The sequence below is a fragment of the Durio zibethinus genome, chromosome 28, assembly GCF_047325235.1.
Source record: "Durio zibethinus cultivar Kanyao isolate XHJ-2024 chromosome 28, ASM4732523v1, whole genome shotgun sequence".
Lineage (NCBI taxonomy): Eukaryota > Viridiplantae > Streptophyta > Magnoliopsida > Malvales > Malvaceae > Durio > Durio zibethinus.
Genome location: NC_143189.1, coordinates 15,972,979 through 15,995,228, shown reverse-complemented (window position 1 = coordinate 15,995,228; position 22,250 = coordinate 15,972,979). Strand labels below are relative to the sequence as shown.

At 30.2% G+C, this 22,250-nt stretch overlaps 4 protein-coding genes across 5 annotated transcripts; 1 reads left to right on the top strand and 3 right to left on the bottom strand.

Annotated features, from left to right (window-relative positions):
* Positions 1-1,383: 1,383 nt before the first annotated feature.
* LOC111281195 (isoeugenol synthase 1-like) lies at positions 1,384-3,442 on the bottom strand. The gene is made up of 4 exons (XM_022868844.2): positions 3,404-3,442; positions 2,365-2,596; positions 1,890-2,093; positions 1,384-1,778 (listed from the first exon to the last, which is right to left on the bottom strand). Exons 1-4 carry the CDS (start codon positions 3,425-3,427, stop codon positions 1,579-1,581), a joined length of 660 nt encoding a protein of 219 aa, XP_022724579.2. The 5' UTR covers positions 3,428-3,442; the 3' UTR covers positions 1,384-1,578.
* Positions 3,443-9,965: 6,523 nt separating this feature from the next.
* On the top strand, positions 9,966-10,592 carry LOC111281096 (uncharacterized). The gene has a single exon (XM_022868704.2). The coding sequence runs from the start codon at positions 10,040-10,042 to the stop codon at positions 10,487-10,489; it is 450 nt and encodes a 149-aa protein (XP_022724439.2). The 5' UTR covers positions 9,966-10,039; the 3' UTR covers positions 10,490-10,592.
* A 1,371-nt stretch (positions 10,593-11,963) lies between these two features.
* LOC111281241 (Tetratricopeptide repeat (TPR)-like superfamily protein) lies at positions 11,964-15,268 on the bottom strand. The gene is made up of 3 exons (XM_022868930.2): positions 15,174-15,268; positions 12,784-15,081; positions 11,964-12,465 (listed from the first exon to the last, which is right to left on the bottom strand). The coding sequence occupies exon 2, from the start codon at positions 15,065-15,067 to the stop codon at positions 13,109-13,111; it is 1,959 nt and encodes a 652-aa protein (XP_022724665.2). The 5' UTR covers positions 15,068-15,081; positions 15,174-15,268; the 3' UTR covers positions 11,964-12,465; positions 12,784-13,108.
* Positions 15,269-15,763: 495 nt separating this feature from the next.
* LOC111280695 (ADP-ribosylation factor GTPase-activating protein AGD12-like) lies at positions 15,764-22,215 on the bottom strand. Of its 2 annotated transcripts, none has more exons than XM_022868102.2 (9): positions 22,063-22,213; positions 21,395-21,468; positions 20,561-20,642; positions 20,274-20,349; positions 19,133-19,296; positions 18,706-18,841; positions 18,132-18,248; positions 17,583-17,678; positions 15,764-16,217 (listed from the first exon to the last, which is right to left on the bottom strand). In XM_022868102.2, the coding sequence occupies exons 2-9, from the start codon at positions 21,420-21,422 to the stop codon at positions 15,936-15,938; spliced, it is 981 nt and encodes a 326-aa protein (XP_022723837.1). In that variant the 5' UTR covers positions 21,423-21,468; positions 22,063-22,213; the 3' UTR covers positions 15,764-15,935. The 2 variants fall into 2 exon arrangements, with proteins under 2 accessions (XP_022723837.1, XP_089612959.1); XM_089756833.1 differs by having other exon boundaries at positions 16,034-16,285; positions 22,063-22,215.
* Positions 22,216-22,250: the final 35 nt, after the last annotated feature.

Below are 22,250 nucleotides of genomic sequence, written 5' to 3'. Positions count from 1 at the left end.
TAATAGCATCTATTTGCTTTGCATTTATGGTTAATATCAAGTATGACATTATGATTTTAAACGTATATTTTAATTATCATAAATATTTTTATGAGATAAGTTTTTTTTTATTTGAAATTATCAAAATTTTAATGTAATCATTAAAATTAAAATTTTAATATTTTATTAATAGATTACACAATTGTTAATATAAATTATATATTTATAATATATTTTAATTATGATACCCAAAAAAATTAGTAAAGATTGAAATTTTAAGAAGATAGTATCATATTTGGTGCATGAGATAATAGATAGAATAGGATGATAATAATTTTATATAATATTTTATTTGTATTTAAAGAAATGAATAGAATTATAAAGAATATTAATCATCTTTTTGATATAGAGAATTTAATTCTTTCGAAATAAAAAATATTATTTTTAATTTATATGATTGAATTTATATTTATTATTATACTTTTAACAATTATATCAATAATCTAAATTATACATTTTGAGTAAGGATGATTTTAATCAATAAATAAATTATTTTATTTTAATTTTTACACATATTAATTATAAAATAAAATTAAATTATTTAATTTAATCTTATTTATAATCTTATTTTATCATAATATTATGTATAAAAAATATTAATTCTGATACACATATTTTTTAATTATTTCAACAGTTAAATGTACAACCGAAGAGCTTCCCGTGGGTGAATAGTATCCCACATTCCACCTCCTGACAAATTAGTGTAGACTACAAAATAATAGAATAAAGTTACTCTCACCACTCAAACGACGTCGCTCATCTTCCTTAGTCGAATTCTACTGCATGTATCTTTCTATGGAACAGGCAAACAGAACTATAATCAGCTATACCTTCTTTCCACGCAATAAGAATTGCTGCTGCCATCGTCATCACCATCTCGTCCTCATCATCAGGGAATCAACGGCCAGGGAACCACGCCCTTCTGATCATGGTCTTGAGTACCAGAGCCCGCCGCCGACGGCTCAAGTCTCTATTTTTAATCTTTTTTTTTTTTATAATCAAGTTTATCTCAAACTTTTTTTATTATTAATATATGTATATATCAGATGTCACATTTGGCAAGTAGAAGAAGTCAAGTTGCATAATTTTTTAATACAAAAAAGAAGTAATTGATACGTATGATTTGGTTAAACTTAAGATTTTTATTCAAACATTACTTATACTTCCAAGCTTCAATACATAGCTAAACCCAAGCAAAATATAATAGTTGAGTTTATATTTTATATACTATCAATATATATCAATGTATAAGTGCTATTCACTGTTACTGAATCACACAGTAACAACTCATAAAAAATTAGTTATAAAATTTTAAAAGTAAGTATATTTAATATATCCTAAAAATTATTTAAAATTAATTTTTTATTAAATATCATTATATGGTTCACTTACAGTATATGAAACATAAATCCATAATCTTTATTACATAAATATAAACATAATATTTATTATTATAATTATAAATGGTAGGAAGAAAGGGTTGCAGACGACTGACGATTACCACTTGCAAACATGAATGTTAAGTTCTTTTTATATGGATCAAGCGAATGCAGCTAATTTGGGGCGAGGAGGGTTAACCACGCACATATCAAGATACTTATCAATGGTGGTGTAACTGTAGTCAGGATATAGCTTAGAGGCCTCCAAATCTTCTTCCATCAATTCATACGTCATTTGATCTCCTTTGATGAATATGTTGTGCAAAACCGCCACCGGAATGTTGTCCGGGAAAGGCAAGGCTATACCAAACAATAATAAGAAACATATTTCAATGTTGCCCAATGTCCAATATATATATATATATATATATATATATATATATGAGATCCATAAGGGAATCAGTGCCTTACTCTCAGAGAGCTTTATAATTTCCTCTTCAGGAACATGAACTCTTTTAAAGGTTCGGCCAGTCTTTTCCTCCCATGCAGAAATCAGTTCCAACTGAGTAGTAACATTTGCCGGCGGCCTATAGATGATGACGCGATTGGCTACCCTTGGATCTGTCGCTGCTTTTACCGTAAAGGCTGCAATATCTTCCTCATAGTTGAACACAACTGCATGCATGTTGAATAAAAAATTTACATATTAAAATCTTCAAATAAAACGAAATAGTTTCTATGATTACTTTTACTTTTCTTTTAACTATTCAAAGCAAGAGATGGTTACCAATGTCAAATAACAGCATAATTTATATGGTTACTTGTACATTGCTTTTTTTTTTTTTTTCTTTTAACCCAATCAGCAGGATTCCTAGGTTTGAATAGTTTGTTTTTAGCCTGACAACAATGATGTTGATGTTTCCAATAAGGTTACATACGTACGTACCCTTGGCTTGGCCAGTTCCATAAACCACAAGTTCATTTGGTTTCTCATGTGGGTGAAGAAGATAGTCAATAAAATAGACTAAAAATGTATTTGCAGCAACGTAAGTGTAAGAGAGTCCAGCTGCTTCTGCTGCCCTTCTGATCTTCCTTTTGTTAGCTAGTAAAGCTTCAAATGGTGGAAGTGCACTTGTTATTCTGTCTACTTCATTTCCATATTCTGAAGGCACAAACCTCTACAATTATTTCACAACTTGTTAGCTACGGATTCATTCAACCTTAATAAACTTGTTACCATCAAATAATTAAGAAATATTAAAAAAATGTCGCAAGGGCATATAAACATAGATACAATCCAAGAGCATAACTATACAGTTCCTATAAACATAGATACAACTCAAGAGGATAATTATAAAGAAGTATAAATTAATATTAGATAGATATAATCCAAGAGCATGATTAAAAAGAAGTAAAATAATAATGTTAGATATATTCAAGAGCTGAGTTGTCCATCTAACATTGAAGCTCCTTCTAATATTTAAAGAAATCGAGCAAAAATATTAAGTTCGTTAAACGGATTGAAAAAAAGAACGAAAAAAAATTATGTCAAAAGCGAGTCGAACCTTAATTTTAACATTGATGCGATCGGCTTGGCATGATCCACAATTATATAACATGTGTATTATTTTTCTATTAATATATTATATAATTTATATTATATAAATGATAAACATATAATATTATAGTATAAACATTAAAAAATATATTAAGATATCTATATTTTAAAATTTAATAAAAGAATAAAAATATTAAAGATTAAATAAAAAAGGCTAAGTTTTTATTTTTTAACGTTGTATGGATATATTTAGACAAAATTTAAGATTTGAATCACTGGATAAAATTAAATTTGAGCAAACACATAAGACGTTAATATCATATTTAAGTCGATATGAATTCCGTCTAGTTAAACCCATGGACATCTCTAATCAGTGTAGAAAATACATATTTTTAAACTTTGAGTTTCTTTGATTAAGGGTAACGACCTTTATTGTGCCAGCATCTTTCATGGCACTTATTATTTTGAGTTGGTCAAGATGTTGTGGGACTGCTAGTGTGGAAATCACAACCTCAACCTGTTGAAGCACTGAAACTAACTTTTCATGCTCATCCAACTCCCCCTGTGTTAACATAAAACAAATTAAATCAATGATCAAGAAAAACAAGTAATTAAAACACAATTGTATACTCAAATCGGTGAAGAAAAAGAATAAAAGCTAGAGAGAAATACCATAAAACCAAAAGTAAATATGAAACTAATAATTACTGAGAAGAAAAGAAATGGAGTTACATAGAATATGGTGACACCCATGGATTCAAAGTCCTTGAGAAGATCTAACTTGAAAGAGGAGGAGTTGTTGTAAGTGAGCGGGCGAGTGTAGGCATAAGTGGGATGACCCGAGGCCACGCTTGCCTTCACCATGTATTTCCCAAGATAGCCAGTGGCACCAAATATCAAAATCTTGCTTTTTTCACCGCCTATGGCCATCCTTTCTCACGCCTGAAGTTCAAGCAATTCAGACTGATCAATCCTTTATGTAGGAAAAGAGCCTTTCAATATTGACCTATTTGGTCAATTAAAAATATATATATGATGGAATATGTTCATGTGATATGGTCTTTTTTATTTGTTTGATCAAGCACATGGAAAATGAACACTAATTAAAGAATTTTCATTTGAAAACAATGCTATAGTGACCCCACCACAATGTAACTCCCCATAAACCAGGTTATCGAAACTGACTATTTTATTTTTTGTCCAAAATTTCCTTCACTCTCTTTTTTTTTTTTTTTTTTCAAAATTGATCATCTCAAAAGCCTGCGAGAAACATCAATCTCCCCCTTTTTTAATTCCTTATTTCTTTTTTTAATATGTAATTTTGAATCATAAAAATTATCATATAACTATTTCCAATCTCATAAATCTTATTTTACTGCAAATTCAAACCCATGATCAAATCTATAACCAAACCTTCCTTTCCATGGTATTTTGTTGTTTTTATAATCTTTTTCTTCTCCACATGGAACGAGTAACATGAGAAAAATAGATCAAGGATGAACTTATAAAAAGAATCTAGAAAAGTAAAATGAAATACATGAAATGGGTATGCAAATGTATGAAAATGTTGAGAAATATACCTAAAGGGAGGTTTTTTTATATAAGAAATTTTCCTCTTCGATAGATTCTCTAATAGTGGAGTTTTTTTTTTAAGGAAAAAGAGAGGAGAACCTAAAAAACTCTATATTTTTCTATTTAAAATTTTAAAAGACCTAATTAACTATTGGATTAAAATGCATTTAATGATTGTTATTATTTTATTTTTTTTTCTTACAAAGTTGGTCCCCAAGGCTTGTAATATAGGCCATAAGATCAGCATACCTTGAAATCTAATGAGCCTAAAAAATTTATAGTACATAACTTAGCAATTAGTACAGATGTCATAATGTGAAAAGATAATTTTACCCTAATTAGCATTTTTAAACTTTTTCTATGATTTTGCTATAACCTTATGATCCAATATTTATTTTCATGATTTTAATGTACCAAAAATTTTAAAATAATATTTAATTATATCTATAACTTTGTGTGAAAAAATTGACTCCATAAAGGCCAAATTATAAAAATGCCCTTAAAAAGCATTTTGATAATTTCATCCATTTTGAGATTCAATCAAGATTTTTAATGCATCAAAACTAATAAAATAATATTTAAACATGATCTGGAGTTTTTAACAAAAATCAACCCCTAAAAGGTCAAATTATGAAAATACATTTTAAATGACATTTTTGTAATTTCACTTTTTTGAAGTCCAACATGATTTCTAAATGTCCAAATCATAATTTTATTAATCCCAAACCTTAATAATCTTATTCAATCATGAATTTCAAGGGTTGACCCGAGTTTGACAAAATTTGGCTAAATTTTACCAATTTTGATCATGGGGCATTTTGATCATTTTAGTTCAAAATGCAATTTTTCCTAAGATTTTCTTTCTAAACATAAGGATATGAAAAAAATTTGACCCATTCCAAGTAATCTTAATAGATCTTGACCTATTTTAACTCGATGATTGATCATGGGTATTTTGGTCATTTTACCTTTTTTTACTCAAAACTCAAATTTTGTTTAAGCTTTCAAGAATCCAATATCTTTGTTCGATTCTTACAAAATGCCTTGAATTTGACCATGTTTCAATCAAAATTGACTAATTTCGATCAAGTTTGACTAAGTTGACTTTTGACTTTTTTCTTTGACTTTTACATTTTTTTACATCTTTATAAAAATCAACTTATTCAAAAATCTTTAAATATTCATAAATCTTAAAAAACTTTTGGACAAGAACTCAGTCCCTATTTTTAAAGCATCATGATTGACTAAAATAAACTTGGATAAAATTAAGTGCCTATGACTACCTCTCTTTACATATTTCTTAAAATTAGAAATAATGCAAAAACAAATATGATAATTTTGTCTAATTAGGGGCTTAGAGTTATTTTCTTTTGTTTTTTTTGTTTATTTTGTTACTATTTTTTGTGTTTTGTTTTCTATATTAACTTATCAGATGTTTTAAAACTTTTTTTATTTTCTTTTTTTTAAGAGATTAAAAAATTTTATCTTTAAAAGGCTCTTTTTTAACAAAGGTTTTAAAATTTTAAAAATCTCACATTTGAAAGGTTCTTTTTAAATATAAGTTTTGAGATTTTAAAAATCTTAACTTTAGAAGGTTTATCTTAAATAGAGGTTTTGAAACTTTAAAATCTTATCTTTGAAAGGCTTCTCCTAAACAAAAACTTTGAAACTTTGAAAAAAATCTGAAATGCTTAAAAAATATGCCCAAAGATCTTGCAAATCTTGATATTAAAGTAGATTTAGTTCAGAAGACTTACGAATTTTACTAAGAGGACTTAGAGACTATACTTAAAAGTTTCATAAATTTCAACAATAAAATAAACTCTGCTCGAAAGACTAACAAATTTTGCCTGAAGATCTTAGAAACTATGCCCGAAAATCTTATAAATCTCAACTCTAAAATAGATTTCTCTCGAAAGTCTTACTAATCTTACCTAAAGGTCTTAATTATTATATTTTTTAGTGCCCATAAGTCTTTGTAACAAAGTTTCTCATCTTGATGTTTGTACGTGTTTAAAATTTTTTAACTTGAAAATCTTTAAAATTCTCAACATTTTCCTTTCTAAAAAATGCTTCTAACTAATGCCATATCTATTTTCCATTTTTTTCGATAATTTTCTCAAGATTGATCCAGGAGATCTTATAAATTTCAACATTAAAATGAATTCAACTAGGAAGACTACAAATCTTATCCGAAAGACCTAGAGGTCTTATAAATCTCGATACTAAAGTAAATTCAACTCAAAAGATTTATAAATCTTGCTTGGAGAACTCATAAACTATGTTTAAAAATCTTGAAAATCATTTACAAAATTTAAAATTCTAAATGGAGACCTTGAAAATCGTTTAAAAATTAAATATTATGTTTAAAGATCTTGAAAATCTTTAAAAAATTTAAATTTCTACATGAAAATCTTGAAAATCATTCAAAAATTTAAAATTCTACTTGAAAGTCTTAGAAATCATTCAAAAATTTAAAATTCTATTTAAAGGTTTTAGAAATCATTCAAAAAATTGGTTTATTAAATCCAACAAACCCAACCTAATCTAAACTTAAAATGATCCCAATTCGAAAAGATTTAATTTTTTTTTAAACAAAAATGATCCAATCAAAATAATTGAACCTGAACCTAATTTGATTGACTTATTTGTCACCTTTAATTCCATGGGACTTTTTCTTTTTGTTTTGGTAGAGAAAAGAGAGAGAGAGAGAAGGAAAAATAGCATGAGAGTAAAAATAGTTAGGTAATCAAATGAATAATAATTCTATTAACACAAAATGATAAATAAAATTAAAAAATTATATAAAAAGAATACAATCAATTTAAATAAAAATGAAAATATTTTATTAATATTAATTACTAATTTATAAATTATATTTTGAATGATTTTAAAACCTAAATTTATTTTATATTATAGTACGAAAATAATGTGTACATACTCATAAATAAATATAAATTAAGCATGTGTTTACACTAAAAAATAATTGATCAATCTACGATGCAGAGCTGTATGTAAGCTCATTAATGGTGGAAAGCTCTTTGGTCATGTTTTTGAAAACGGAAGAAAGAAATTCAAGTTAAAGGAAGAGAAAGGTGGGGTACCTAGAGAGAAATTAAAAGATGGGAAGAAAATTATGAGCTAAGAGAGATTTAAAAAAAAAATTTTAATATTCTAATTTATCCCTAAGTTTAGAATTGACAATTCAAATATTTGTGTCGTGTAAAATAATAAAATTTATATATTCGTATTATATTTTATACAAAAATTATGTGTCACAATTCGTATTAATATAAAATTATAAAATATATTTTTTTATTTATTAAACTCATAATAATTATTATTAAAATTTTAAATTATATCACATTTTTTTTTATCGTATTCATATCATATCACTATATATTATCAAATCTACTTAAATCCCTCTCTTGTTATACTTATCTAGCTGAAGAAGAAAATACTACATATATAAACTCATTCGAACTCATAATATTTAAATGTCAATAAAAAATCTTATGCCAATTGACATCAACCGACACTCAAATTTGAAAACTTAAATGGTTTGATTGAAAGTTTAATTCAAACTATAATTGCCATTAATTAATTAATTAAGCTAAACTGTGGCAGGAATGGCAGGTTTTTAAATTTGAGTACTCTTTTCTTTTTTGCCTAAAAGAGAAAGTATTTTGATGAAAAAATTTATACTAAATATATATATATAATCATTCAATTTAAGAGAGGGACTAATATTATAAATAACTCTTAAATTATAATGAAATATTTAATATATTATTTAAATTTAAAATTTTTTAATATGATACTTAAATTATGAATATATTAATTAATATAATATTCACCGTTAACGTAATTAGTTTCAAATGATGACACATAATAAATAAATAATTATTTAAATATCACGTATGTTAATAAATTTATATTTTAAATATCACGTTAAAAATTTTAAATATTTTAATATTATATTAAATATTTTAATATAATTTATATGCCATCAATGATATTGACTATTAAGAGAGACACGTGGCAAGAATGGATGATTTGGAAAAAGAATGACATGGCTTGTTTGTGGACTAATTAACATTGGACAAGTGGCAGAATAAGGATGAGTCAGCCATTGAAATTTTGTTTACAAATCTGCTGAGTGACGTGGCATTATTTGAGTGAAAAGGACTGACGCAGAAGCCAAATCAACTAGCATGGCGATGAGTTGTACAAATGACAAAAACATTCAAACATTAAATTCAGCTTATGAGTAAAGGGGCATCCTATTCCTACCGATTACCGTTTAAATCTAAAAGTCTTGAATTCAAGTGAAATAAGTGGATTTATTGACAAAGAGAACTTCCTTCTATTGTATAACTCAACTCCGATTATCAACGTCTGTTAGATTAAGTGACAAAAAATTTAATTTTTTTTAAGTAAGATTTTAATTTCAAATTTTATGAATGAAAAAAATTTATTTTTTTATAAGATTCGATTCAATTTGATTTCAAATTAATCGGAATCAAAAGTAATTACCGAACATTAAAGATCTTAGACAAAAAAAAAAAAAAACTCAACTCCAATTTATTCTCAACACGTATATCAAAATAAAATAATAAACTTAACTAATTAAAACTTATTTAATCAATTTTATTTAACAAAATTTTCTTATTTTAATTACATGTATTATGTTTTGAAACACCAGAATATTGATAATAGCACCCATTTGTTTTGCATTTGTGGTTAACATCAAGTATGACATTACGATTTTAAACAGTTATTTTAATTATAATACATATTTTATGAGATAAGTATTTTTTTTGAAATTATTAAAATTTTAATATAATAATTATAATTAAAATTTTAATATTTTATTAACATTTGCACCTGTTGATACAAGATAGATATTTATAATACATATTTTAATTATGATATCAAAAAACATTCCAAAGATTAGAATATTAAGGAGACGGGTGTTATTAATTCTCATATATATAAATATATATTAATTATTTCAACAGTTAAGAGTACAACTGAAAATTTTTTTGAGTAAATTTAATGATTTATATATTTATATTATATAAAATATTAAAATTTATATATTTATATTGTGTTTTATATAAAATTTATATTTTCAAATTTATATAAATATAAAAATATGAAATATTTTTTTATTAAACTTATATATAATAATTATTAAAATTTTAATTTATATCTTAATTTTTTTTATTTATATCACATTTATATCATATTATTATATTATATTTTAAATTATCAAATTTACATACGAGTAAATATTCTCCCATTGAGCCACGCGTTTTCGGCCTTCACACGAATGAATGCTTGACTGCAAAATAATAGAATATAGTTGTTCTGACAACTCAAACGACGTCGCTCACCTTCCTTAATCTAATTACAGTGTACTATGTATCTGTCTCAAACAGACAACTGTCAAGTGCCTTCCCTTCACTCAACAGAGCTATAATCAGCTATGCCTTCTCTCCACACAGTAAGAATTGCTGCTGCCATCACCATCACCATCATCGTCCTCATCATCAGGGTATCAACGGCCAGGGAGCTACGCCCTTCTGATCATGGTCTGGAGTACCAGAGCCAGCCGCCGACTGGGCTCAAGTCACCGGGGATGATGTCCTTCTTCGCACCAACATCGAATTCCTCCTCTTCGACGCCACCTAAGGTGCCGCTGCCGAAGGCTATAAATTCCAATGAGACGTCATGGTGGGTGGGAGCAGGCAGCAATCGGTGGGGGAGTGATCACGTGAGGCATGTGCTGGTGTTGGGGAGCTTGATTTGTGGCGTCACAGGTGTGGCATTACTAGCTACTTCTGCTTTTATTTACGTTATTAGAATGAGATCATCGCCTAATTCCACAAATAATACCAACAATATTAATAGTTTAGTCCCAATTAGCACCAAGTGATTTTGGAATCATTTATATTTTTTATTATGTCTCTATAAATTTAGTGATTTGCCTATTTATATTATATAAAATATTAAAATTACATAAATATTATTTATTATAATTTGTGTTATTATGAAAATATAAAATATATATTTTTAATTTTATTAAATTTATATATAATTTTTTTAAACTATTAAATCATGTTATATTTATATTATTTCATGATATTTTAAATTATCAAATTTATCTTTAATTTATTTAGGAGAGATCATGTAAAGTGTTTTTCTTGCAGCAGAAGCTTTGTAGCCTCGTTGAATTTGGGAATGACCGGTTTTTAATTTCTTATAGAGAATTCCTGAAAATGAGATTAGAAAAAAAAAAAAAAAAAAGAAAAGAAAGATTACTAGCTGATCTCGTCTTGAACATGCACCTCTAAAGTATATTAAAAAAATAAAAATTAATATATAAAAAAAAATACACAAAGCAGTTAAGCTTGACCGACAATGTATAAAACGTGAATTTATCAATATATTATTTCTTTAAAAAAATTTATCTGATATAATAGAGTTTTTTAATTTCAGAGGCTCTAAGTCCTAACAATAAGTGAGTGTGTAACATGCCCATACCCATCCACAGCATGGACACACTGCACGTCTTTCTGTCTGATTTACCATGTTCTTCTGCAACATCTTTTTCTTGGTTTGAGAGAAAGGATCTAAAGTTTCCCTTTTTTTTTTTTTTTTTATGCATCTAATACAAGATTCCCTTCATATATGGGTTCTTTTCCTTCTTGATTTTGATTCTCTAATCCACATGGGGTTTAAGTGCTGTCATAACAGTAGCCGCTGTGCCTTGCCAGAGAAATATGAGAGCTCAAAACGCAGAGAAGGGTTGGCTAGGCTGTTATAAAGGCCATCATTCATTTTTCTCACATAATTTTGATATAACAACAACAAAGCCTTAAATCCTATAAGCCTGAGATCGGCTATATGAAAAACTAAAAAAAAAAATTTATGTTAGGTCATAGTTTTAAATCTTCTTGTCCCACTCATTTCTATAAAAAACAACATTTCATTTATTTCCTTAACCTTCGTATCATCTTTTATTACTTACACTTACTTTCTTCGTGGTCAAGTTTTAGTCTCTCCTAAATCCAGAAACTCATTTCTCCTAACTGGTGCACAATAGGCCAATGGTTGAGATGGATCTATGTGTAAATTCAAAACCAAGAATAGAGAGTAAATGCTAGATGGCATTGGCTAGAGAAGAAGTGAGCTAGTTTTGGAAGAGATGGAAGCTTGCACCAACAAAAAATAAGTTAGGGCATATAACTCAGGCTGCATATATCTTTAAGCTCATCAAATCCATATCCTAATTTTTCAAAAAATTGTTAATATCACAGTTTTAATGTGATACCATACCCATATCTCATGTCTGTGTCCATGCTTCCTACCTTATGATAAATGAAACTCATCTTCTTACAGCAATGAAATGACATTTAATGGTGGAATTGAAGATTAAAAAAACCAGTAATTTATGAACTATGATGATATGAAATCAAGTTTTGGTGAACTCCTTGAGAAAGTACTAGATGCAACATTTTTGCATAAACAAAAAATAAATGAAATGATACCACCAGGAAGCCTTTTCTCAAGACATTCTTTTAATCGTTACATTGATGTTGTGCCACCAGGAAGTTGCATTATAAGGGAGAATAGAAGCAACAATATCAACTAATGATAAAGAACAAGGGAATTGAAAGTTAATACATGTTTAGCCATTAGCTTTTTAATAAATAGATTATTCAACCACCCACCATACACGAATGAATTAGTGATTTTCGAATAAAGTAATACTCAAAGGAGATGAGTAGAGAAATGATCAAAGGCATTAGAGTAAAAGCATGCTTGATTGGGTGTGATTGAGTTTACCAGTACACATCAAAACAATTCTTTCCCAAAGTCCATGTCATATCTATTAATGCTTCCTATAACCTGCAAAAGATAAAGAAATGCATAGAAGTAAACACGACTTAACAGGCCCTTTCTGAACAATGAACATCTACACAATGATGGAAAATTTTTGGGAAAATTGTTTGTACCAGAAATTTTCTAAAAACAAATGGTAATGCACAAACTGATATCAACATACAAGTTGACAATCTAATTATTATAGGAATAATCCAGCTTATGTATGCAAAACAATTTAAGCAACTACAGAATACCCCAACAGTTTGATCACCCAGTATTTATGCTACTGTTGAAAATTGCATTGTAACCGATTGACAAGGGGATGGAGAATGGAAAGCAGACCTTTAAACTCTTCTGAGCCTTGATACCAAATTGTTGTAGACTATAATACCCACGCTCAGGCATAGATGCTTTTATCTTCAACAGTTTTCAAGTCTCTCCCCATCGTCTGTACATGTAGTTATTTCCTTCAAGCTAGATTTCAGATGATGTTTGTAAATTCCCTCTAGATACAGTGACCATCTTCTTTCTTTTGATGGAAGAGTTTGACCTTCCCCCCAATTTTGATGCACTGCATGTGGGAAGATCACTAAACCGAATTCCACTTCAGGAATATCCCCGAATACAGGGATATCAGTCCGAGTAAAATGTTAAAATCAATAAAGATTCAAACCAATTCCATTTCAGGAATATCCCTCAAATACAGGGGATATCTATCATCTTTTAATTGCAAAGCTAAATAATCCAACAACGCATATATAAGCACACCTTCAGGGTGACTTCTATCTTCAACAGTAAATCTATGTGTTTTTCCATTAACTTGAACAAGGCTTTGCCCGGGAGACTTGCTCACGTTATTATGTTTCATCAACAATCTTATCATTGCAACTTCATCCCAATTTCCAGTTGATGCATATATGTTTGCCATCTCCACATATGGAGCAGCAACTTGAGGCTCCATCTCAAATAGGCGACTTGCCACATGCTTACCAATCTCTACGTTGTGGTGAACCTTGCAAGCACTAAGCAATGCACTCCATATGCCAGCATCTGGTTTAATTGGCATATTTAAAATAAACTCCAATGCTACTATTAGCTTACCTTTACGTCCAAGAAGATCCACCATACATGAATAATGATCTAACCCAGGATAGATATCATATTCTGTGGTCATCATATTGAAGAATTCCCATCCTTTATCAAGAAAGCCTGCATGAGTGCAAGCTTGCAGGACAGCAAGGAATGTTATTTGGTTAGGTTTGAAGCCCAAACCCCTCATCTGATGGAAAAGGTCCAAAGCTTCTTCAAATTCTCCGTTCACGGCACAACCAGAGATCATGGTAGTCCAAGAAACAATAGTTCTCTCGGGCATGGTACGAAAGACCTCTCGAGCCTCACATATACTACCACATTTTGAGTACATATCTATTAGTGCATTACAGACCATTGCATCCTCTTTAAACCCTTTAGATTTGGCATAACTGTCAATACATTTTCCAAGCTCAAGGGATCCTGTCTTGCCACAACCTGAAACCAAAGAAAGTACAGTAACCAAATCAGCTGTCTCACCAGCTTTTTCCATTGAATAAAACAAGGTCATTGCCTCATCCATATTCCCTTTCTCAGCATACCCGCTAATCATGACAGTCCATGAAACACATGTCCTATTAGACATGAAATCAAATAAGAATCTTGCAGAATTAAGATCTCCACACTTGGAATACATGGATATAAGAGTATTGGTTACAGATAAGTTCAAGTCACAACCTAATTGGATTCCATGAGAATGAATTTGCATTCCTTGAAATAGTGCTTCAGGTTGCACACATGACGAAATCAAACTAACAATAGAGCTTGCATCTGGCTTAATTCCATCTACCAACATCCTTCGATATAAATCAAAAGCATTAGCAAAATTTTCGAAGTGGGCATATCCAGCAATCATGGAATTCCAAGAGATGACAGTCCTCACAGCATCAATCTCATCAAAAACCTTCTTTGCTGATGCTAAGTCACCACATTTGGCATATACTGCAATCCAAGTGTTAGCTACTGTAACATCAACAGCAACCCCAATTTGAATCCCAAACGAATGAATTCCCTTCACTAATTCCAAATTCCTTGTACTCAAAACTCCCAGACTAAGTCCCACAACAGTGACCGAATCAGGGTGAATCCCAGCAAACCTCATCCCACCAAAAAGACTTAACAACTTATCAAGAAAACCCAATTTAGCAAAACCAATAAGCATTGCATTCCAAGCAGCCAAATCTCTTTCAGGCATTCTTTCAAACGTTTTGCATGCATAATCCACTTGATCACATTTTATGTACATATCAACTAATGCTGTTTGTACGAAAATATCGCTTCCAAACGGGGATTTCAAGATTTGGTTGTGGAGGGTTTGGGAATATTTGAGATTGGAAATCTTGGCACAAGCTTTTGCAATGAAAGGAAAGGTTAAGTTGTTTGGTTCCAACCCTTTTTGCTTCATTTGGCGAAAGAGAAGAAGCGCTTTGTGGGCACTGTTTTGGTTTACAGCCTCCTTTATACGTGAGTTCCATAGTTTAACAGTTAAAAGTTTTGAATAAACGTTGAGACTTTGAGTAACAGAATTTGCTGCCATTTCTCATTGCTTTCCTGAAAATAATTTTTTTATTAAAAGAAAAAGAAAAAACCTTTCATAGGCAAATTCAATGACGAACAGGAAAAAAAAAAATGGAGATACCAACAGAAAACAGAAGCCAAAAGCACCAGCGTCTGGAAGCGACATGTAAGAGTATGTTTCATGTTTGGTTGGTCTGGCGGCCTTAGCTTTTATAACAACTACTTTAGTGCAAAGTTGTTTTAAAAGCTTAGGAAAGATAAAATTAGCATTTTATAAATTTAATAGAAAAATATCTTTAAATATTGAAAAAAACTTTTATTATATAAAATATTTTATTAATATTTTCATAATGAGATAAATAATATATTAAATTTACATTTAATGTACTGTGCATAATTATACACCTTCAATGTATCATAAGTTGTCATTTCATTAATTTTATAAATTAAAAAAATTAAATTAAATAAAATTTTTATTTAATTAAATAAAAGTCATTATTGAATTTTTTCAACTTTATCTTTAAGGAGTTTTAGTTTTTTAATTTATAAATTAATAAGATGACACATATGATGCATTAACAGTATATGAAATTTAACATATTAAATATAAATTCAATATATTAAACTATATAATATAAATTATATACTAAATAAATTTTTTATATTATATTACATATTTTATTTTAATTCGGAGCAGAGAGGCCTTTCAGCAAAATTGGACAAGAAGCCAAGGAGCCAGAAATTAATTCTTGAAAGTTTAAGTCTAAATGAAAAAATAAAATAAACAAGACAAGCATGTGTTTCCATATCCATCCATATCAAACAACAAACAATGTTACAGAATTTATTTGGAGGAACAATGAATGATTACATTATTTATGCTCAGTCTACTGATCAAGTGGCAGCCACTCTATTTCTAGATAAATTTCTCCAGATTCAACGTTTTGGAGCTTCAGTGACACATCTTGTTTCACCTTCCCATCGACAATGTTGATGATGCTGTCCTCTAATAGGGCGTTATCATGGGACTTGAGCCATTTTCCAATCTGCATATTTCCAAACATTTCTGGGTCCCCATATGCCATTGCAGATGTTATCAATGGCTGGATATCGATCTCTGCTTCTCCCATTATGTCATCAGACGAGAACGTGTCATGATCATATACTTGCTACAATGTCCAAGTTTTGAACAGATTAGAGGAACCCCATCATAATCATGCTTGAGATGACAGCAAATCTAATATGAATGAATAATAATGCATACATCAGCAGTTCAACCACACTTCTTGTCATTCTAAACAACAAACAATGACAGAAAGTATAATTACGTAAAGCATTAAAATGCATGTCTAGCTTTATTGATAACTAAGGGAAAACATAAAATAATATCATCCGTTGGTTACACTGTTGGACGGGAGCATTTTCACCTAAAATTCTTTTTACTACAATCTTACAATTGTCTAATCACAACAAAGAATTACGTAGGGATCCACCACCTATAAATGTGGGCTTCTTGATTAGACCCTACATGACAAACCAATTTCCAGATTCTAATAAATCAATCATGACAAACAATCCCGCATTTCTCATTCCATCCTTTTTCATCAGATATAGTGACAAAAGGAGGTCTGCTCCATGATCCCAGTATACATTTCCCTTTATTTCCTCTTCAATACACATCATTTTTATCAAAGGAACAGGAAGAGTGGCCAGAAAATAAAAATATACGTCAAGTACGCATTAAGCTTTTAGAGCTGAAAAGTGCTGGGCGGTAATCATGAAAATGTGCAATTCATCAAAGTTCCCAGGTAAAACTATAAAGTGGTCCAGAAGCAAACTAAGCGGCAAAACATCTGGAAGTCAGGTAATATTTCAGGATTTAAAGTAAGATGGAAAATTTTCCATTTCTAATACTAGAGTTGGCACAAATGAATCTGACTAGTTGAAAACCAGACTTATTCAGCCCAAATTGACTCAAAATTTATTAACTTGAAAATGCAACCCAAATCTGAATTGACTCAGATGAATGGCCAGATACCTCAAATGAAGTTAAATTGAAATAACCTGACCTCACCACTGTCCTACCTTATTACTGCTTTAATGCACCTAGAGGCAACAAAAGTTGGTATGAAGTAATCCACCGAAAAACTGTTCTCATAGAGGTCAAATTGATTTAAAACTTCAAGAACCAGAATCTACGCAAAATGAACTGGAACAACCCAAAACCTGAATGACACAAACCCAGCCAACACGAAACCAGACCAACTTGAGCCTAACAATCCTTAAAACAGAGCCAAATACATGAAATTCATATAACTTGAACCAAATCCAACCCAATCAGCCTCACCACCATTACAGAAATTCATAAATAGGTAGAACCACGATTCTAAAATATTGCACACATACAAAGCGTAATAGTTCTTTAAAAAATAGTAAACTTTTTTGCAACTAAAAACTTTCCTTTTTTTCTCTTTTTTGAGGAAACAACTATAAAGTTTCTTAATAACATGGATTGAGAAGAAAACTACACTTACCAACTTCACAGCCCCATACTTTTGAGGAACGGACAGCATGAGTTCCTCATTCCAAACTGGATTCAAGTTGCTTTTTATTACAGTCGTCTGAACAGTCTAATAAGATCAAAGACCCAATGTTGTCATTAGTAAAAGAAATAGTACCACTAAAAGCAATTAGACCTTATTCTCATTTTGATAGGAAAACAAACACATAAGAAAACATGTAAAGCATATCCAGGAGGTATATGTTTGTAGCACAAATTTGAAAGGAAAAATATATGAAGTATAACAAAGGCTTTAATAGAGGTCTGAAGTCTGAACCACCATCCAACCGACTGAATGGTACTAACAGTTTGATCCACATGCAGAACTGATACTGATGTAATCTACAAGCATAAATGCCCACAAATCCATGTATGCAAATGCACATAGAGAGAAAGAGTGCATAATTCATAAAGGTCTACAACTTGAGATCATCAAGAGGTAGCAACAACATAGTTTATAGCCTTGACAGAAATTTTCTGTTTCAGTAATGAGAATAAAAGCCTAAGACATGGAGCAACTAACCTGCTGCCCAAGAGTCAAGACGACATAAGGATCACTTGTCATCATATCCCGGATGGCTAAATCTGTGCCTTTTACCACTTTGACCTTCAGTAACCCAACAAATTCTACCATGCCTACCTGTTACAACTTTCACGCCAAACGGATTGAAGTTATTAAACACAGCACCATATAGCCAGTTAAATCCATCTAGAGGTATTTTAATTGTTAATGTTAATACTGACTTGACTTTTGTAAGGAAGAATACAGTCACAACTTGCAACAGTTAACATGGGGCTTTGCTAGGTTTTACTAGTAGACTTACTTTTCCAAAATAGTAAACACGAACCAACTCACATCATGTAAACAAGCAGCACATAAAATATATACCCTCACTAATTATGGATTTAGACAAATAAAACTGAATGCAAAATGGACCTATGGACAGAATGCAACAGAAGGATCCCATCCACATGTTCAGGTCACGCTATTCGACAAGTGACCATATTATCTCTTTACATCATTAGCAGCACGATCTTCCTAAAGGTTCCTGAGACAATGAAGCAGATTGGAAGAAACAAAGTGCAAATGAATTTACCGATTCTTGTGATGACATTAACTGGAAACTATCCAAAATCTTTCCAGATAAGCTTGATCGATGAGAAGCAGAAGAACTTTTCCCTGATGTTATCCGCAAGCTAGGTTTCAAAAATTCTTGAAGTTCATACTTGGACCTGCAGGAAGATTTGAAATAAGTAATTATTATGACATCTAAGCTATGATCTGTCAAATCTGCTATATGCTTCCAGAACAAACACAGAAAGAGCAATTATAAAATAGGTTGAATGGTAGGTCATGATAGGTTACTGTAGTTAAGCATTGCCTTTCTATCTAAACCCAAAAAAGATGTGCCAAGAAAAGGAATAGTATAAATGGGAAAATAGGTTTAGATCACATATAGTATCCAAGAGAAGTGACAAAGAAAAGCTCAACATGAGAGATTCTACATTTGTCTGAACTCTAACCTGATAAATCTCCTCCGCTCATCATGACTAGCATCAGGACCAGGCTTTGAATAACCTTCAGGTATATAGGCCTCGTAGATTGCATTAGCAGAGGAATTTCCTCCAACTTCAATCATGGCATCAATTTCATCATCAGACCATTCATCCAATGCCACAGATAAAACCTGATATCATCAGAAAATAAAAAAAAAAAATAAAAGAAGGGACAAGGATAAAAGAAACTCTAAGTGAACAAAAAGACAAGAAAATGAAGTTTCAAAGTATCATATAATATTATGTAAGAGGAATTGCAAGAATGATATAGACATCAATTTGGTCAAAATAATGATAATATAACTATAAAAGTAAAAAGAAAAACATAATACTGTAAAGTTAAGCCTTTAAAAGGGTGAATACATCACAACAATCCACAGTTAAAAGATTCTACAAAGATAACATAAACAAGTGAATGACTTCAGTTATACATATGAAAGATTCAACTGGAATTATGTTCGTAACAACCAACTGATACCATTCCAGTTGACAGATAAATGCTTTTATGCCATGTATCAGTTCTGCATGACAATTTGATCGCATCCCACAAGCTTATAAGGAAACACAATAAAAAGAAACAAGATTTATTTAACAGCTGAAATGAAATTGATCCTCAAGATAATTATATTTTCATCTTGATCCAAGAATGTTCTTCCCAGCTTCGACCAGGTTAAGACCAGGGATGCTTTTAAGATACACAAGTATGCAAATGAACACAGACATTCATTCTGAATCAGTCAGTGGTTATCTTAAATAGGGTAGCAGTTAGACTCATTAGTTCGCATAGTAATTGATTAAATTTGTTTTTCTTCTCATTTATATCATGAAACATTTCATATATCAATTGTGTAAAATTCACAGCTATGCCGCTGGTTCTATTATCAAAGTTCACACCTATCGCCCGATACTTGGATCTTCTAATCGTACTGATTTATCTAATTATATTAAGATTCCCATGCTAAAGCTCAGATAACAAATTGCCTATGATAAATTATATAACCATGCATGTCATAAACAGCCGACAGAAAACCCCTCATACATTTCCCCAATGATGGGTCAAGATTCCATGAAGAAAAATATTAAACTAGATGCAACATACGGTACTCACCTTGGAGATGTGCGTACCAAGGCTTCTGTGCACACCGCAACATTTCATGCATATAAAGACACCAATATTTGCTGATCTGAAAATACATTTCTCAAGTGATTTTCTTAATCCTTCCTTATGTTACAATCAAACATAAATACACATGCTTGATGTGGTTAGGTTCTAAGCTTTGCATTGAATTCATACATCAAAGATAACAAAGAGACATGTATTCATCACTGTATCTCCTATTCATATGAATAGAAATGAATAGGAAAATCTAAATATGCTGTAACGGTAATACTTACGCCCACTTTGGATCTGGAGCACCACAATCAGCACAAATGCGATTATCAGTTTGTTTCAATAAGTCCTTCAATCTTCTATTAGCTGCAAAGGAAAGACACATTTTCCACAAAATTCAGCAAAAAAATGCATTAAAAAATCAACATATTAAGGAAGAGGACAGAGATGTTGTCCAGAAAAACAAATGTAATTATGCCTATTAAGGTTCAATTCACCAAATTGGGGAATCCCTAGCCTCTTATACTCAATGCAAAACCAAAAAATTAACTATTAGGCTTTTTAGTGTTTGATCACAGTGCAAAACCAGATTATAAGTGTTTGTATTTTGTGGCAAATCCAATTTCGTCAAGAATGACCGAAACGAGAAGAACAAAAAAGAAATGAGTGGCAGTAAGGATATGAATTTCTCCCTTCATTCTCAACCACCATTCTAAATCTTAGGCCTTTATGTACACAAGTTTTAACACTTCGTAGTGAAGAAAAGAAGTTGACAACTGAACTTTACAAAGACAAATCTAAAAGATTAGCTCTCTTAAAGAAAACCATTACATTTTTCACCTTATTTTACAGGCCAACCACAAAATAATGCTAAGACCTAATGCAATTACTTTGAGACCACGTGTGCAAATGTCCCACGCATGATGCATACCTAATAATTAAAAATTTGGCAAACTTGTCATTTGGCAAATTATTGAAGGGAACTTAACCAAAATTTAGTCAAAAAACTCCCAACCTATGTTCTTCCTTATAAATTTACAGGATTATCTATCTATCTATCTATAATTCATTTTGAAACCATTCTATTGAACTGATTGATGTAATATTAGCATACCAACCTGAGGTAGATTTCCTGACTCCACTCATTGCTCTGCTACCAACCCACAATCATCCAACAAGCAAGCTTTCAAGACTAACAAAAACACAAACACAAACCAATCTAAATCAGCTAAATGTAATTTACTTAAAATTAAGACTTTTCTCTGTTCCTTTTGTCTTTTGACGGCATATTCTAAAGAGAAATGAAATACCAGAATAATAATAATAATAACAATAAAATCAATTATTGACAAATAAATCAAGGTAAAACGTCAAATGAAATAATTGTAACAATATTCTAAAACAGAAAGTACGTGTTTGAGATGAAATCGTTTATAATAGAAATATGGAAATACCTTTTATAAAAAAAAAAAAAAAAAAAAAAACCCCAAAAAGATTTAGAAAAATTGTAATTTATTTTCGTTTCCTATCATTTTTCCATCAACAAACAGAGAAGAGCAAATCATTCATATTCACGAAATCAGCTAAAAGTTGTAAACATTTGAAAGTGAATTAAATATCAAAATTCAAAAGTTTGTTGATCATTAACGGAAAGGATTACATGAACAAATAAATAACCGAAGCCAAGCAATAATCAAAATTTCATTAGAGAAAAAAAAAAGAAAACAAAGTCAAAATCAATTTGAAAATGAAACGAAAGATCTGAAAGAGGTGTTTGAGAATTTACCACTGAATTGAAATTGAAAATTCAAGGATATCCAGAGAGAGTTTTGGGTAAGAAAGAGAGAGAAAATGAAAAGGTATGCTTTTCAAAAGCCAAAAGGTGATGAAAACTATGGAAGAAATGCAACCTTTATTTTTCTATTTAATAAAGCGCGTATTTGTTGTTATTCTATGGTACTAATTAATAAAGAA